The sequence below is a fragment of the Numenius arquata genome, chromosome 10 (assembly GCF_964106895.1).
Source record: "Numenius arquata chromosome 10, bNumArq3.hap1.1, whole genome shotgun sequence".
NCBI classification, from domain to species: domain Eukaryota; kingdom Metazoa; phylum Chordata; class Aves; order Charadriiformes; family Scolopacidae; genus Numenius; species Numenius arquata.
Window position 1 is genome coordinate 4,442,509 of NC_133585.1, and position 17,932 is coordinate 4,460,440.

Below are 17,932 nucleotides of genomic sequence, written 5' to 3' on the forward strand. Positions count from 1 at the left end.
TACTAAGACTAGTATTAGTATTTTAGTATAGAAAACAGTGCGGAAGGAAAAAAACTTGCCTTCAAGTATAAACTTCCCCAGGCAGCCTCCAGCCCTGAGTTTTTTTTAAATATTGTTTGCACGCACAGCAAATAGTGCACAGTCTGCTCAAAACAGCGTGCCTTTCTACCATTTGTCTTTTGACACCTTCACGGTGGCTCACAAGAAACACAGAGAACGAAGCAAACCCAGATGCCCCAAAGACCAAAGGGAACAACCAGAGCAGCGATCGAGTCAGCATCAGAACGACTCGTACTTCGCACCGCGCTCCGTCCTACTCCACCCACGCAACGGCTTCAGAAGGGCTCTGCTCATCCTCATCCGTTTTGGGCAAAGATTGATGTAGTCCCCAATCAGTTCCAAACTTTTGGGACCCTTGGGCCATCTTCAACATCCTTCCTGGATCATCGGAGTTTTATGGAGGAAGCTCTACAAGGATAAGTAGGAACCTGTGGGCCAGCAGGAGGCTGGCAGTCCACAAGTCACAGCCAGGGAGCCATGATACTGAAGAAAAGAAATAAAGATCTACATCTCAGCTTGTCAAGGCATTTGAAACTACACACATCTTCATGAACCTGAGCTGGGGGATGGTGTCAAACCCCACACATTTGCTTCCCCACCTCATCATACATTAAATCCACGTAGGTGGTAAGCGAGATTCCCGCCCACTCCATATCCACAGGCTTCCTGGTCGTCTTCTGGAAGGGACAGAGATGGGTTTGTGACACCATGCGCTCTGCGAGAGCAAGTTTTTCCAGGCGGCCTTTCCCCCTTGGCTTGCAACGCGGCTGCAAGACAGAGAAGCGGCCGACGGGAGGCTCTGCTCCTTGCGAGCAGCCTCAGCTCTGCAGCGTGGAAGCACTTCAGAACATGATTTGTAATCCCTGGATGCAAGAGATAGAAAGGCTCGGGGCCATTGCCAGCTATTCGTGTGAGCCACAGACCTTGAAGTGAGAGCGCACGACAGCTCAGCGCACATTTTGGTCTTAAGAAGGGATTACGTCTGTACGACAGTCAGGTTGAACAAGTTCTTGGGACTGCAGAGAAAACTGGAGAGATACAAGCGCACCAACCTTCAGAGAAGAGGTCAAAGGGGATGAGGAAGAAAAGTCTCCCATTCACTGCCCTGTCATTTCAGCTTCTTTCTGCAGAGAAGCGCCACATTAAAAGAAAGAAGACATTAAACTCCCTAGAAGGTTGTGAAACCTTGTGTAGGAAGCACTGGGGATTGATAAAGTCCTGACAGACAAGTCTGATCACATTTGACAAAATTACAGCAGTAGAGAAGGTAGAGGTGAGCCTTATCTTCAATAAAACAACTGACGCCCTGACGTAAAAAAAACCCCCAAAGAACCAAACCAAACAGCTCCTTGGCTCTGAGCACACCGGAGGAATGAGACCTGGCTGAGCTGCCATAAACAAAGGTTGAGGAGGGACGCAGAGGAAGAGGAGGCAGAACAGGAGAGGGAAGGCACTCCTGAGATCCAATCTCCTAGGGGAAGATGAAGCAAGCTCCACAAAAGCCCTTTGAACGTTTGTTCGGGTGCCAAGGCTCTGATCCCGCACGGTTAAGCAGATGCTTAACTCGCGCCCTTCAGTAGCCCCGTTGGAGGTACCGGGGCTGCCCACACCCGCCTCCTGGCACAGCCAGGGACCTCAAACCGCCTCCCTCCCTCTTTTCCAGCCGCGGAGGAGCAGCCGGGAGCCTCTTGCCAGTACCTCGGAAAACTCAATCCAGCCCTTCGGCGCCCACCCGGACGGCGACCGACAGCGGCCCTGCGGCTCCCGGGGCCGTCACCGCCACCCCGGGGGCTGCCTCCGCCGTCCCGGGGGCTGCCACCGCCGCCTGCACCCCCAGTTCACCCCGAGCCCACCCGTGACCCCGCTGCCGCCGCGAATACCCGGGGGCAGAAGGACCCTCCTCCCCGCACGGCAGCCGGGCAGGACGGCGGGGCGGACGCCGCAGCCCGTGGCCGCGCTCGCACCGACGGGGCGCTCCCCGGTCCCCGTCCCCGGTCCCCGTGGGGTGCCGGCACCCACCTGCAGCGTGTCCCGCGGGGAGCCCGGCCCGAGTCGCGGCGCGGCGGTAGGAGGGGAGCGGATGCCGCCCCTCCGCCTTCCCCTTTGGGGCCGGGCGGCGGCGGGCGGGGCCGGGCGGGGCCGGGCGGGGCTGCCCCGGCCCACGGACCGCCCCGCCCGGCCGGGCCGAGCTCGGAGGGTCGGGTCGGGACGGGACGGGACGGGGTACGGAGAGCCGCCCCCGCCGCTCCGGCAGCCCCAGCGGGCAGGAAGGCAGCGACTGGCTGCGGGGTTGGTGGGGGGAGCCCAGCTCCCGCTTTGTGTCTCCCACCGCGCCAGAGCGTCAGAAGGATGTCAAAGCATCTCCCCAGCCTCCGGTGATGGACCCTACTGGGGGTCTCCCAGGGCCAGAACCCCCCCCGCGGGGGCTCTGTGAGAGGAGGGGAACGGGACGCGCTAGTCGGGATGCGATGGTGGCGGCACAGGGACAGTGTCCCAGGGCACCCGCACAGGCCGGGTGTGTGTGTGTGTGTGTGTGTGTCCTGTTCGTCCAGTTCCAGCGTTAACCACATCTGGAATTGCACAGGGAAACTAGGCTCCATAGGGTGATTCCCTTACAGCAGGGCGGCAGCGCAGATGTAGGTTAAGCCCACCCGGCAGCTGCGAAAGCTCGGGGAAGGAGCAGCGTTTCCCCCCTAAGCGTGAAGCACAGGGAAGAGCACGTAGCTTTGAGTCCCACAAAGCATTTCCCTCCCCCGGCACTGGTCCCACTTGCTCAGTCAGGCTGCGGATCTCCAGGGAGACTAATGACACTCTTTTTGCATCTGCTGCTGAAACTTCAGAGAGTGCTACACCTTCTCCTACAGCATCACGGAAGGCTGCGGCAGACAGCGTTTGTTGTGGAGCCACCCAAGGCCCAATGCGCCTGGTGACTCCGTCCAACCTTTCCATAGAGAAGCAGCACAAAGGGTAAAAATACGCGTTACAGCACACAAGAGCTATTAGTAAAAGTTTCTTTTCCCCGCGCACAGGAAAAGATCACAGGGGACACAGAAATGACTTCTTTTAACCAGGTATGCATGGAATTTCTGAGTTATACCGATTGTTTCTTATTCCCATAGGCTGGTGCTATTTCACTTATATCACTCAGGTGGTAGCCATACTGGAGAAGACCTCACAAGATATTCTGGCGTGAAGGGACTTGAGAAGCCTGTTCGGATTGGTGTTAAGTCAATATTCTTTCACTTGTTTTCCCCAAATTTCTCGCAGTTACTCAACAGCCAGCAGCACAGGCCACCTTTGAGTCCTGACGGCGCTACCTACACATAACTAAGGAGAGAAAAATTGATTGTAGATAGATGTAGCCAGATTTATCACTCGAGACAGTGCTTCGTTACCCCCAGCACTGACACCCTCCCCGTTCCCACCTGCTCTTCCACACCTTTAACTATCGGATCCACTCAGACTACAAAGGCAGCAATCTTTATTTCCCGAGACATGTGTTAAGCTCACACTTAAAATAAACTTTTATAAAAACTTTTGATTTTGGGGGTAAGAGTTAACAAATGTTAAGCTCCTGATTAACAGAAAAAAAAAAAAAAGAGGGCAAGTTAACAAGTCACAAGCAAGATGATGTTCAAATCCCCAAGCAGAAAATACTCTCTTCCCACCGTCCTTTGGCCTCTAACCTTTAACGCCTTGTAATAACCGTGGTCTCCTGGGCCCCTTAACACCGCAGCCGGGAATCCAGGCACCGGCCTGATCAGTTGCGGAAGCCAGAGGGGGAACTCCTGAAAAATGCTCACTGGAAAAAGGTGCAGCTCACATACACGGGGGTGGCTCATCGAGTCTCATCCAACCCTCAATTAGGCGACACTGCTTTGCACACAAATGTAGCCTCCTTGTAACAACAGGGCTCTTCTCATTGTCACCCTTCGGGTGGGAGGGAACGGAAACATGGAAATTGGGCCCTGCGTAACCTCTCTGGGTGGCCGGCAGTTTCATGAGATGGGGGGAGACAGTTCCCACAGCCCCGTTTCCCAAACACGCACTGCCACTGTTCAATCCATACCGGCCATGGGCTCAGCAGACTGCTCCACAAACTAAAATTAAATTAACCCACCTGACGGGGGAAAATTGTGCGGGAACCATTTTCTACCAGATGTAAATTACACCAGAAACGAGGCAGTCACTGAGGGAAATGTGGGAATTCAATGAGGAAAATCAAACCCTCCTCTCAACAGCAGCAAGCCATTATATTACCTCAGTTGCTCATGAAATTGCAGCTTAAGCCACAAGTTACTGAACTTGTTTGAGGCTCCCCATATCGAAGATGTACTTGTAGGGAACTCTTCAAATCTTACAGCACCGGGCTTGCCTTGCCTTGGTGCTATGGGGAAAGCAGCATTTTACTTCTTGAGAGGGATTTAACAGATGGAAAACAGCTCCAAGAGCAAGTGATCCAACCCAGAAAAGAAATTTAAGGCATCAATGATACATTCATCTCGACTCCTAACAAGCCACACGGCACATTGCTGGGAGCAAGCACAAGCTGGAACATTTTCCCTTCTGAGAGAACAAGGAGAAATGCCACACCAGTCAGAGCCTGAAACAAAACCACAGCGAAAAGCAGAGCCGGGTGGAAAAGAGGGCTTTATCTCCTCTGCCTCCTTACCCATTCCCTCTGAGCCAAGCATCACAACCTCCATGCAGTTCCTGCACATCTCCACTCCCCAGCTACGTTCCCAATGAAATCGGTATCAGGAGAGCCACAGTAGTGCTATAAACCTTGGTCTTTCGGACAACAGACCCCAACTTGCAACTTTAAACAATAGTTACTCAACTACTAAGGTGTATTTAGACTCTGCTTCTCTAAATCCTCTGGTCGTTGGCCTCGACAGGAGTGGAAGGAAGAGGAAGGTGGGAATTTATTGCAAAGTGAAACCATAAAAGAAGGAAACGGAAAAGAGGAACCCTGTCACACTGCCACTGTGAACTTGAAATGTCAGGTGGGGGTGGGGATTACAGCCAGAGGGTTCAAATCAGTTGTTGCTCTTACAGTAAGTAGCCAAAGGCAAGTTACAATACTTGCCATTTCACAGGTATCTGAGTTAAACTGACTGAAAAAGAAGTGAGAGGTTAAGATACAGGTGTGAGAATGATTTCTTTTTCTTCTACTACCTTCTGGGCAGCAAACCAAAACAAAAAATTACTGCCAGCCTTTTAAAATAAGACTGTAGAAAATTTAAGTCTTGGAGGTCACCCTAGTGGTGCCGATAACACCAGCTCAAGGACGGTTTCAAAGCAGGGGCCTAAAAACCAGAATTAGAAATAAAAGAGGGAAACATCCAACCATTTTCCCACATCCCGACACTGGAGCTGCCTGCCTCACAAATGGGCTAGGGGAAGTAGCATTCCAGGCAGGCTTCACATCCATAATGTCCACATGCCCATCCCAAGCCATTCCAGTGAGCAGATGGTTTATGAATTCCCAAGGAAACATTCTCAGTCACTTTCAAACTTGACAGAATTGACTTGGGTCGATATAGTGCCCCCACGGTAGCTGCCTCGTTTTTTCTTTGTCTTCTCATGACGGAAAGATTTGCCTTTAGTGAATTTCAGGATATTGTTAGCCTTCTCACCCCAGTCACCAGCTGCTCCTTTCTGCGAGGGATGAAGGGGGAGAGGAAAAAGAAATTCAGGTCAGTACCCAAGAGAGTAAAGGCAATGCTTTGCACTTCATCCTACCCAGCAAACACCAGTACATTAATACTGGAGCTGATAGCACTCTCCCACACACCTCCCGCCAGTGCTCACACACTTCCTAACAGCACCTCCTGGTGGAAAAAGGTCCCACCAAAAACACTGCCCAGAAGCAGACCAAGGCTGCTCTGCCGAGCTTTGTTTGCAGAGGTCAAGCGTTACCACTCTGGGCACTACCTAGTCCTACCTTTGCCTCAAATGAGTTATCAGCGACGCGGGCATCCAGCTCAATCTCTTCTTCCCTTACGCGGCGGAACGGAGAGGCTGGCTGTTAAAGAAAATGAGATACAGTTAAGTGCATATATAGTGACAACCTCCTTCCTTCCTTCCCCTGCAAATATGGAGCTCTGTTCACGTCATCTCAGCCATAGAATTGCCCAGGTTGGAAGGGACCTTTAAGATCATCTAGTCCAACCATCAACCCAACTCTGATAAAAACGATCACTAAACCATGTCACTAAGCGCTATGTCAACCCATCTTTTAAATACCTCCAGGTATGATGCCTCAACCACTTCTCTGGGCAGCCCATTCCAATGTTTAATAACCCTTTCAGTGTAAAAATCTTTCCTAATATCCAATCTGAACCTCCCCTGGCGCAACTTGAGGCCATTTCCTCTTGTCCTATTGCCTGTGACTTGGGAGAAGAGACCGACCCCCCCTGGCTACACCCTCCTTTCAGGGAGTTCTAGAGACCAATAAAGTCTCCCCTCAGCCTCCTTTTCTCCAGGCTGAACAACCCCAGCTCCCTCAGCCTCTCCTCATAACACTTATTCTCCAGATCCCTCACCAGCTCCATTGCCCTTCTGTGGGCCCGCTACAGCCCCTCAATGTCTTTTTTGTGGTAAGGGGTCCAATCTTAAAGTGTTTCTCAGATTCATAATTCTTTCCCTTTTTCAGATCAGGCAGCTCGAGGATGCTCCTGGGCAAGCATATTCAATCAACCTTTGCCAGAATAATTTTATGCACATATGTGCACTCCTGAGGGTTCTCCAGCCAAGGTTCAAGTACTTGAAGAAGGAGTAAAATACAAATAATCCTGTGGGCCCAACCTCCCCCAAAAACTCAAAACAAGCCCACCACTTGTTCAGGAAGCAGAGATGCCTCTCCCGCCAGTCACCACAGTTCACCCTCACTCACCCGTTTCACCTTGGGAACTGTGTGTGGTGTTTTAGCTTTAATCTTTGCCTTTTTACTCTGTGGTGTCTCTGGCTCCTGAACATCTTCCCTCTTCTGTTTCTTCCTGATCGTGCCTGTTAGATGTACAGCAGTACAACTTCAAAAGGAGTAACTGCAGGGTTGGGAAAGGTAATGACATCTCTCCCCCAGAATGCAAACCCAGTGTTGACACAGGTGTGAGAATCAGTCCCTGCATTACCTCACCCAGAAAACAGACACTAATAGCCATTCTGGGACAGCAAGGATTTTGCCATCCTATCCTAATGGATAATTTTGTGGAATAGGGTACCTCTATATTAATGATTTAGTGCACTTCAGAAAGTTCTGTCGGTTAAAATTTGACAGTTCTTGGAGTCACACAGTATGCACTTGCACACATCACTAGTGCATTCAAGGCAATTTTCCTCCTGGAGGATAAACACTGAGATTGTGCACTGGGGCATCATCTACTGTGTCCCCCTCAACACAAACAAGGTCCTCCAGCAGTCTGCCTTCCTGTCACTAACAACCTTGTGCATCCACAGATGGCAACTGGCAACAACTGTACAGAAATGTACTTCATATTGCCACACATTCCATTGCTGGCAGATATGAAATACAGACAAAAAGGATCACGTTAAATTAAAAACTAGCCCTTTCCTCTCAGTACTGCACCAAATGGCATAATCTAATAGCATATAGAGATCAGACTGAATATTGTTTAGGAAAGGCTCCCATTCCCGCTTAGCTCAGTGACATTGCCTGACAGACCCACTTCCCAGACTGTAAGTAATACCTCCATTGACTTTTCCAGTCTCTTCTTCAGAGCTGCTTTCGCTGCTGGTACTGCTGCCACCAGCTGGCTTAGACTTCAGGTTGTTTGCTGCTGGAGTGGATGCTTTTGGTTTCTCTTTGGAGGCAGCGGTCTTAGAACTGTTTTGTGCCCCTTTCCCTGCCTTTTTGGGCTTCTCATCCTCTTCACTGGAACTATCCGATGAGCTGCTGCTACTACTACTAGCAGCAGCTGCCTTCTTCCCCACAGCTGCTTTTGCTGCCCCTGTAGATTTGGTGGCTGGTTTCGCTGCTGGCTTCTTTTCTTCTTCTTCACTGCTAGAGCTCTCAGAGTCAGAAGTGCCTGCTTTGGGAGCTGGGGTAGAAGGTTTGGACAGTGGCTTACCCACTTTGCCAGCTAATTTAGCTGGAGTGCCTTTTTTCTTCTTCTTCTTCTCATCCTCAGAGCTGCTGGAGCTGCTATCTGAATCAGAACTGCTTTGTGCTTTCTTTGTGACAGCTTGTGACTTCTTTGTTGCAGGGGTTGCTGCTTTAGTTGTGGGCTTCACAGGGGCCTTCTTGTCAGAGCTATCAGAATCTAGAATGGAAAGGAAAAGAATCATCAAGGTTAAGCCCCATTCCTTCAACATGAAGATAACATACAGATTCAATGTTGATACACAACATTAGCTGCTTGAAACACCACTGCAGTGAGTATCCCTGTCTAGCTGCAACCTCAGACCCTGCCCAGAAACACAGAGGTCTGAGCAAACACAACATGCAGGTGGAAATTCTCTTCTCCCACCCCGATACCTGAGCTGTCTGAGGAGGAACTGGAGTCTTTCTTTGCTTGTCCAGGCTTGACAGCTACTTTTGCTGGTTTGGGACTATTCTTTACGACAGGTTGTTTAGCTGGGACCTTACTCCCTACCTTCTTCTTGTCATCTTCAGAGCTGGAATCTAAACAAACAAACAAAAAAGTATGTTCTTAAAGTTAATAAGCTTCTGGTGCAAATTACTTTAGTAATAACATGTACATCACTCGTGGGGAAGTAAAAACCAAAATGGGTTGTGGCCCAAGGCTGAGCCACTAGATAACTGTCACTAAGTAGCATTTGATGAACATAAGCATTCATCTTTCCACATATCTTCTCTATTGGGAGGAGGTGGAACAAACAGTTTAAGTTCTTCACTAAGGCATGCACAAGGAAGCAGATATTTGGAAAATAATGTAGGAGAAGAGGTATGAAATAAGGGACTGGAGAAAGTACAGGTATCACCAAGAACAAACTCGGGGAGAAGAAACATCGAGAAGCTATGTGGTAAAGATGAAAGAACAGGCAAGAAATGAGGCGATAAAACTGACAAAGCAGGGAAAGTGAGGCAGCAACAGCACAGTATCTCATTTTAGTTTTCCATTTCTTGTATCAGATGTGTTTAGCAGCAGTCTGAGGATGGACTGGAGACTCCTGTGTACAGATATGCCTTCCTATTGTGTGTCGCAGCAATCTGGAATGCCAAGTCTGATCTATTCCACCATTTCTAAACACTTTAATAATAGTAATCAAAACCTTGTCCATTTGTGAGAAACTAGACAACAAAACCAGAAAACAGAACTCCTGCCACCTGTTGAAGGGTGACACAGTCTAGTGCTGGCTGGCTGCAGACACGGTGCCCTGCTGTGGCACCAGAGCTGTTGAGATATACAACAGGAGGACCTTGATCTTGGAGGTGAAATGTAGCACATCGGGAACTTACATGGGAAACACGGCATTGCAAACCTTAAACCTCATCAACAGAAGATACAAAGCACACTGCCGCCATTTCTAGGGTCACATTAGAAGGCATCTTTTGAGTCTATTTCAAACTTGGTACAGAGATAACATTTTTTATTTTGGAAACTTCTCCGAAACACAATGGGGTAACAGAAACCAAAAATCTGAAGAGACAGATTCTCAAAAAGTGTAACCATTAACCATCATGGTAAAACCTGATACATGATGCCCCACCCTTTCTACACAGTAACATGCAGACTTTTCTGCACTTGCCAATGGTCTCAGTGTTGTTTCATGGTCAGACTCCACTCCACATAGAAGGCTGCTGGTTTTTAATTTCACACCTTGTTGCTATGGGGAGTGGGAAACTTTCAAGCTCATACACTAAGCATCTTAGCAGATATATCATTATACAGACACCTGGCCAATAAAAACATTAGCAAAAAAAAATAATCAAAACTTTATTTCTTGAATTACCTGAGTCACTGTCAGAACTGGATTCAGCCTTCTTGGTGGCCGCAGCTTTGTTTTGGGGGGCTGAGACTGTTTTAGCTACTACTGCTTTGCCTGCAAAAGCAAGTTTAAAATTAACTGGCCACATCCACAGCAAACCTTTGTCCCAAGATACAACCCTTTCCAGATATGTGTTATGGTTTCAGCTGGGATAGAGTTGACTTTCTTACTAGCAGCTTGTATAGCGTTGTTTTGGGTTTGGGATGGGAATACTATTGACAGCACCCTAATGTTTTTCGTTGTTGCTACGCAGCCCAAGACATCTTGGAGTGCACAAAACGTTGGCAGGAGACACAGCTGGGACAGCTGACCCCAACTGACCAAAGGAGTACTTCATGCCATGTGATGGCATGCTCAGTATATAAAGCTGGGGGAAGAAGAAAGAAAGCGGTGACATTTGGAGTTAGGGTGCTTGTCTTCCCAAATAACCTGCTTTCCTGGAGATGGCTGAACACCTGCCAGCCGACGGAAAGTAGTGAATGAATTCTTTCTTTTGCTTTGCTTGTGTGTGGCTTTTGCTTTACTTATTAAAACTGTCTTTATCTCAACCCACGAGTTTTCTCATTCTTCTTTCTCACTCTTCCCCATCCCACTGTAGGGGGAGCGAGCGAGTGGCTGCATGGTCCTAGCTGCTGGCTGGGGTTAAATCATGATAATGTGAAAAAGCTCCCTTCTCAGTGCCACCAGCCGCTCAACCAGCACATCACAAGCCAAGCAAGGACCTGGCCAGCTGCAGTAATGGGCCTGGCTTATTCCCGTTAAACTGGACGCTGATGACTTTTCAGACCAACACATGCCAAATAATCCAACCCGCACAGGTTGGATCCACAGGTCATATACAGTACGGTTTGGGATGCCATCAAATGACTCAGAAGCTCCAGAGAAGTAAACAGCAACACAGACCAAAGTCAAATGGCTTTTTTAAGGAAACCAAGACGTTGCCAAAACTGCACCATGTAGTACTTCCTCTGCAGCCTCCTCTCCTCACAACATACCTGCTCCTCCCTTTGGGGGCGCCTGCTCTGCCTCATCGCTGCTGTCTGAAGAGTCACTGCTCTCAGCCTTTTTTGCAGGAGCCTTGGCAATGCCTTTCTTCGCCTGCGCAGCTTGAGGAGGTGGTACAGCACTGTACTGACCTACAAAGAGAGACACAGCATTCAGATGCTTGCCTGATAATGTGAGCAGCACAGGATATGTTTGTAGCTACAATAAAAGACACTAGTTTATAATTTGAAAGGTTACATCCACCCCACTGCTACCTCCTGTTTCTACTGTGAGTTTAACTCTCCACTTGGGGTTCAGCTGACACAAACATCTCTGCAGAAGTTTTCTTTGCATTTTAGAAGAATCGGAGCTTGTGTTGCCAAACTTTTTAGAAAAAAACCCAGAGATGTCAATTGTTGATTGTTTTCATTTACTACCTTCTCAAATCCTCCAGTTAATCCAACTGAGTTTTGATGCTTGATCCTCCATTCAGATTAGCTCTCTACTGGAATCCTAAAAGCGCCACTCTATTGAACAGAGGCCCATTTAGCCCATCAACTTCACAAAAAGCCTAAAAAAGTTTCAATTGCTGCAGTTACAGAATAACCAAACCACCGGCAAATTAATTCCCAAATCCCAGCAGACAAAAAACCTGCAAGAAGAATGTACTTAAAGGCTACCTGAATAGGAGACATGCAGCAAACTAGGCAGAGCTTGTCACAATCTCTCTCACTCCCCATCCCTTGCTTGAGGAAGGAGCTGAATTTGAAGCTCAGCCCCAAGAGCACATATGAAAAGAGCTGCTGTATTTCTGGTTCACGATACCACCACCAGCACCACCTGGAACCTTGTGTGCAGCAAGATGTGCCTGTGGCCTGCACAGACTTCTCCTGGGACAGCAGGACTCGCAAAAAGCATCCTCCCACCCAGCAGCACCAACATTTAGTGCTTACCGGACTTAGGCTTTTGTTTTGCAGGTGGTTTTTCATCATCTGAGCTGTCAGATGAGTCCTCACTACTGGAACTTTCCTTGGCACGTTTTTTTTTCCCTGGACATACTTGAGTGGCTGCAGGTTTTGGCAGAGGTGATTTCTTGGGAACAGCCTTATCACAAGAAGGGAAGAAACGCACATTAAAAAACAAGTTACAAAAATCTTGTGGGGACAGCTGGATGTGGATCTTGTTTAACTCTATGCCTCACTAAAGAGAGCAAATTTTGAAGACAAAGCAAGAGAGATTTACGAAGATTCTCAAATGCAAATTTTAGGAAACACAGGAGCATCATGATCTTTCTGGCCACTCTGCTGTGGTTTTCTGCTGCATGAATCCCTAAAGAGGAGCTCCTTTAAGGGGCACAGAATTGACTGAAATGGTAGCAACTGCCACTTGATTAAACACAACTAGGATTATTTTTGTGTTGCAGAAAACATTTTTAAACACTCCCTAGTGGAAAACTCAAAGTTACAGATAGCTAAGCACAAAAAAAGTCATGCAAAAGTGAACATATAGCAGAGAACACAATATGGTTATAACACAATGGGATGATTTCCTGTAAAAGGAAGAAGCATAGGAAGCAGTAAGGAGATAAGAGGTAAGAAAGCACGTGCATGGAGAGGTGCTGGAACACATAATCCCGCTGTATAAGGAGAAGGAGGCATAAGAGCCACAAATACTGTGCTAAGCACCTGTGTAGTCTGTGCCTTTGTCTACACATTTCACAGTCCCTGCAAGACAGAGATACACCCAGTTACTAGACCCCTACAGTGTTCAGGAAGTTTTTTATGGTCTAATTTACCTTCTTCGGTGCAGCCTTTTCCTCATCTGAATCTTCACTACTGCTGCTACTGCTCGCTGCTTTTCCATTCACCACCTTGGTGGCCGCCGGGGCAGCTTTACTTCCTTTTGAGATAAGTGAAAATGGACATTACAAAATATGCTATGGTAGATGAGGGGTAATTACATTCAGCATAAAGCCAATAGGGCAGATTAAGGTTGTTTTATCCTACTGCAAGCTTAGAGAAAGTTTTCTGAACTATAGCTCATTGGAAGTTCTAGGGCTAAAGACTCAGTAAAGATCTTCCCTGCTTTTGAGGGGAAGACACTGGCAAAAACACAACTTAAGCAGTTAAGGTTACTGATTACAGCTACATATGCAAACAATGCAGCATTTGGGACCAGATATTTTATTTGCAAACATTTCTACACCCCTTCCATGACAGAAGCAGACTGGACTGGAGTGTAAATGGCCATGTCAGCAGATTTTCAGACTGCTATATTAATGCATATGTTTTTGCATGTAGGTACAGCCCCCATCACTCCTCCCCTGGTGTTTTTGGTTTTGTACTTTGACTCATGATACACAGTAAGAGGTACCTGATTTAGGTGTTGCTGGTTTTGGTGGCTGTTTCTTTGGTGTTTCTTCATCTGAGCTGCTCGAGTCAGAGCTGGAACTCTCCGCTTTCTTCTGAGGCTGAATTTTGGTTCCAGCTGGCTTCACCACGGGTTTTGCGCCTTTCTAAACAACAGGAGGGAAAACCGATCAGCCCTTGGAGCCATGAAAAGGAGGCTAACAAGTGGGACATAAGTACAGAGAGTATAAACAGCTGTCTTTCACAGAGGTTACCATTTTGACTTGGAAACACCACTTTTCCTAATGGTTAAGGCCTGAAAATCCCTGGATAATAATTTTGCTCTAGGAAACCTCCCAGAAGCCCATGGGAGACTTCCTTTGCACCTCAGTCTCCAGTTCTGCCTCCTCAAAAGGGGGCAGCTGTGGGGCTGGCACTGCTCTCTTCCTTCTTCAGATTGCACTAGTCTGAAGATGCAACTCTAGCTATTCTCCTCTACTGTACACTGACATCACTCTTCCCCACCAGCCCTTCTTAAGACTATGACTGCAGCAAGAAAAAGGAAAGAGAAGATTTTCTTTATATACGTAGAAAAAGATAAAATTTGTTTTAGCAATTGTAAATAAATCTTTCCCTGAAAAAAGGTAAGCCCTGGCAGTCTTCGGACAAAAGCAAGAAGCAGACTTGGATAGGAAACAAAGTAAGTGCTGGACATTAATTTTTCACAGGATCAGTTCAAATGGCACACTCCACTACAGAAATGTCTTCTCACACTGCACCTACAGCTGTCGAGGCACTTCACAGTTCAGGAAAAGTGAGCCCAATTTCAGAGAGAATTCTGCTGGCCAAATTTGCTGTTACCCATCACTGTCAAACACACACTGAAGAGGCTGGAAAGAAGAGCTGACCTTTGCTGGCTGCTTCTCCTCCTCCGAATCTGAATCATCACTGGAGTCCTCGCTGCTGCTCTCTGCCTTCTTGGCTGCAGGAACCGCTTTTGCCTTGGGCACAGCTGCTGCTTTAGCTGCAAATAAGGGACAGCACATGTTGAAGGTAAGTTAATTCAAACTTTCACATACCTATACCCTGAACTAGTGGATATCAGGGCAAAAGGATACACTAATGTCATTAAACCATGACTGACTGTTTCTTGAGCAGGGTACAGCAGAAGACTCCAAAATGGGTAGACATGAGGATAAAACAAATTCTAGATTTTATCTTTGCCATGTACCACATTTAAGTGCAGATTTCTATCATCAAAAAGGACACCCCACAAGGTAAGCGTCCCCACAAACGGAGATAGCATTAACTAGGTCTGCACACCTCCCAGCTTACAAAAACCCACTGAACAAGCACAGACTTCCAAAGCGAACCACTGCAATGTTTGTTAAGCTTCCAAACACTTTACTTAACATATTTTAGCCAAATCTACCCTTCCTGGTTACTGATTGCTTTTTAATAACGTGGAGCAAAAGAAATCACTTTGCCTGAAGTTATATTTGCAACTGTCCTTGTCAAATAAAAATCAGACCTAAGTTCAAATTCAGCTTTAGGATGGCTCAAGTTGAAGACCAAATTTTCTTTCTGTGTGTCCTTGTCTACTCCTTCCCTCCCACAAATCTGCTGCTATACACACAAAACTGTGCACATCATGATTAAGGCAAGGCACACAAACAATGCCAGGAATTGTTCACCACATAGAAAGTGCAGTGGAGAGACATATTTTTTGTAGCACTGGGACACAGGCTTGAGAGAAATGAGAGTAGTAATCTCACACAAGAAGCAGGTGAGTAAGAATGCTTAACATCTCTCTGGAACTCGAGGATACTCTCTACAACTGCCCTGCATCAAACACGTCATGGTGCCCACCAATACACAGAAGAGCCTGAAAAATTCTAGCCGTGCAGGAGTTTTGTCAAGTTAGGCATATGTTAACAAATGTGAAAGCTTTTATAAAACCTGAATCAGTTTTCCTACAACAGCAGGATGAGAAGCCATTCTTTAAAGCTCTCAGTGAAACTGGGAGTCCCTGGAAAATAGCATAGAAAAAAATGAGGTACCTAACATCCCATGAAGAGAGTATCAGCCCAATCTGCATGCACTTAAAACCCAATTTCACTCAATATTTAAATCAACACATAATGTGAATGTATTGAAACAAGTAGGAGTAACCCTGATGAGATATTCTATCAGCGAGTGTTTGGAAAGCAGAATCTCTATACAGACGTGGTAAAAAGGTAATGAAGGTGTTACTTCAATAGCACCTTCAAAACTCAATACAGCCTGATGCCTTCACCAGTCTCAGCTAAAAGAGACAAACTGAATGGCTAAAACCTTCTCGTGGACACAACCCCTGATGAGCTTAAATTATCACTGGATAAAGAGATCACCCTTTGCTAAGATAAACATGCCATAGGAAAAAGACCTGCCAGAAACAAGATCAGTCAATACAAAACCAGTCCTCAATAGCTGCTGATGGACCTCAAATGAGTCGCTGAAGCTGAGCTCTATATCCAGGCAAGGAGCTACCGTCAGACACAAACCCGGCCCGCCCCAGGGCCACTCGCAAACCCCACCTTGTTTCTTGGCTGGGGGAGTCTCATCCTCCTCGCTGGAGCTGTCATCGCTGCTGGAGGACGGTTTCCTCTTTGCCTGGGAGCCATTGGGAACTAGCTTTCTCTTCTTGGCTGCTGGAGACCTACCGGGAGAAAGGGCAAGCTGGGAACTTTGTGAGGCGAGGGCCAGCCTGGCGGGAGCCTGGCAGCACAGTGCTGACACCCCCGCCGCCCCTCCTCAGGCCCAGTAAGCGCAGCCCCCGCCGCCAGAGGGGCACTTACTTCAGCCAGTAACTGAAGATGTCCAGGAGGGAGGCGGCATTGGGGTCCTGCTCCTTCTGCAGCAAGAGAGAGACCATAGTGGTCAGTCGGTCGGTTGGTCAGTCAGCACCCCCCCCACCCGCCTCACCCCTGTCAGTCAGTCGGTTGGTGGGTCAGTCAGACCCCCCCGTCAGTCAGTCCGTCAGTTAGTCAGTCAGCCCCCCTCACCACCGCCCACCGTCAGTCAGTCGGTCGGTCAAGTCAAAACCCCCCACCTCGCTCCCCGCTTCCCCTCTCTCCCCTCACCACAGCCCTCCCCCCATCAGTCAGTCAGTCAGTCAGTCAGTCCGCCGGTCGGTCAGTCAGACCCTCCCCCCCCCCCACTTCGCTTTCCCCTCCTTTCCCCCCGGCCCCCGTCGTCGGTCGGTCGGTCGGTCAGTCAGACCCCCCCGCTCACCGCCGCCCCCCAGTCAGTCAGTCAAAGCCCCACACCAGTCAGTCAAGTCACTCCGTCGGTCAGTCAGTAAGACCCCTCTTCACCTCGCCCCCCCCACCGCTCCCCTCATCGCCGCCCCCTAGTCAGTCAGTCGGTTGGTCAGTCAGTCAGTCAATCAATCAATCAGCCCCCCCCCCCCCCCCCACTGCCGCCCCTCCGTTAGTCAGTCTGCCCGTTGCTGTCCCTCCCCTCAGCCCCCTGCCCCGCTCACCGCCGCCGCCTCCTTGGCGAAGGCGCGGGCGGCGCCCTCGAAGCGGTTCTCGCGCAGGAAGGCGAGCACGAAGGGGAAGAGGTCGCTGGGCACCGCGCGCCACTCCGCCATGCTGCCCGCCGCCGCCACGTGCCGCCGCCCTCGCGCAGGCGCACGCACCGCGCCGCGTTACGCACCGACGTACGCCAGCCGGGGCTCCGCCCTCGCCGCCATCTTGGGCGCTGTGAGAGGAAGGCCCCGGTGCGGTGGAGGGGAGGCGGGCGCCGTGGAGGACCACGGGGCCCGCCTTCGCTTCACCGCGCCGGGGCGGGTAGGAAGGGTGCCCGGAGGAGGGGCCCGCGAGGTAGGGCCGTCCTTCCCTCCCGGTGTGAGGGAGTTTGGAACGTCCCCGCCCGGTGGTGGCGCCCGACCCTGGGTGAAGGCAGCAAACAGGGCGGGAAGGTGGTGCAGAGGCAGGCTTAGGGCGGAGAGGAGGAGGAGAGGCAGGCTTAGGGCGGGGAGGAGGAGGAGGGAACCCATCACAGGAAACTCAGGAGTCTGCATGTGGCCGTGGGAGACTTCAGTGCACTTAAACCCCTTTTCCCCCTGTCAGTTTACTCCTAGTTGTAATCCATTTTAAATATGGTCACTGGAAGGAGAATGGTAGGGAGCAGAAGAGCTGTTCTATAGAGAAGAAACCGGTAGATGTGGGCAACTTAAGTGCAGGCAGTGTCCTTACCAACAGGGTGCAGTCCTACATAGCTTGAACATGGCAGGCAGAGCCAGATGCTGACAAGATTTATCGGTAGTCTCAGGAAAGGTGAGCAATGAGCCAGGCCTAGGATCCACATGAGGAATCTATTCAGGAGCAAAGGGAGATAGTGCTAGAGAGATGGGGCAAGTGAGACAATGTGCGTGTAAAGGACTGTCTATACAATTGAGCCAGAAAAGAAATTAGGGGTAGGGTTACTTAGAACATAAGTTTGAAGGGTATCAGGGAGGTGAGGTTGGAGATAGGACTTGAAAAAGACACATCTACAAAATAGGACAGGCAAGTACTAAA

The 17,932-nt window shown here is 49.0% G+C and overlaps 1 protein-coding gene across 1 annotated transcript; it reads right to left on the reverse strand.

Moving 5' to 3' along the window:
• Positions 1 to 3,516: 3,516 nt before the first annotated feature.
• On the reverse strand, positions 3,517 to 17,344 carry NOLC1 (nucleolar and coiled-body phosphoprotein 1). Its single transcript, XM_074154353.1, has 14 exons — positions 16,891 to 17,344; positions 16,205 to 16,260; positions 15,944 to 16,065; positions 14,276 to 14,391; positions 13,393 to 13,534; positions 12,815 to 12,918; positions 11,973 to 12,123; positions 11,031 to 11,171; positions 10,000 to 10,089; positions 8,561 to 8,707; positions 7,773 to 8,345; positions 6,959 to 7,071; positions 6,008 to 6,088; positions 3,517 to 5,721 (listed from the first exon to the last, which is right to left on the reverse strand). Exons 1-14 carry the CDS (start codon positions 16,999 to 17,001, stop codon positions 5,563 to 5,565), a joined length of 2,106 nt encoding a protein of 701 aa, XP_074010454.1. The 5' UTR covers positions 17,002 to 17,344; the 3' UTR covers positions 3,517 to 5,562.
• Positions 17,345 to 17,932: the final 588 nt, after the last annotated feature.

Excerpts from the sequence above, each read along its gene's own strand:
- NOLC1 (XM_074154353.1), bottom strand. The coding sequence starts at position 17,001 with ATGGCGGAGTGGCGCGCGGTGCCCAGCGACCTCTTCCCCTTCGTGCTC. Across the intron at positions 12,919-13,392 it reads ACCAGCAACACCTAAATCAG|GAAGTAAAGCTGCCCCGGCG; the intron begins GTACCTCTTACT and ends TTATCTCAAAAG. Across the intron at positions 11,172-11,972 it reads AAAACAAAAGCCTAAGTCCG|GTCAGTACAGTGCTGTACCA; the intron begins GTAAGCACTAAA and ends CTCTCTTTGTAG.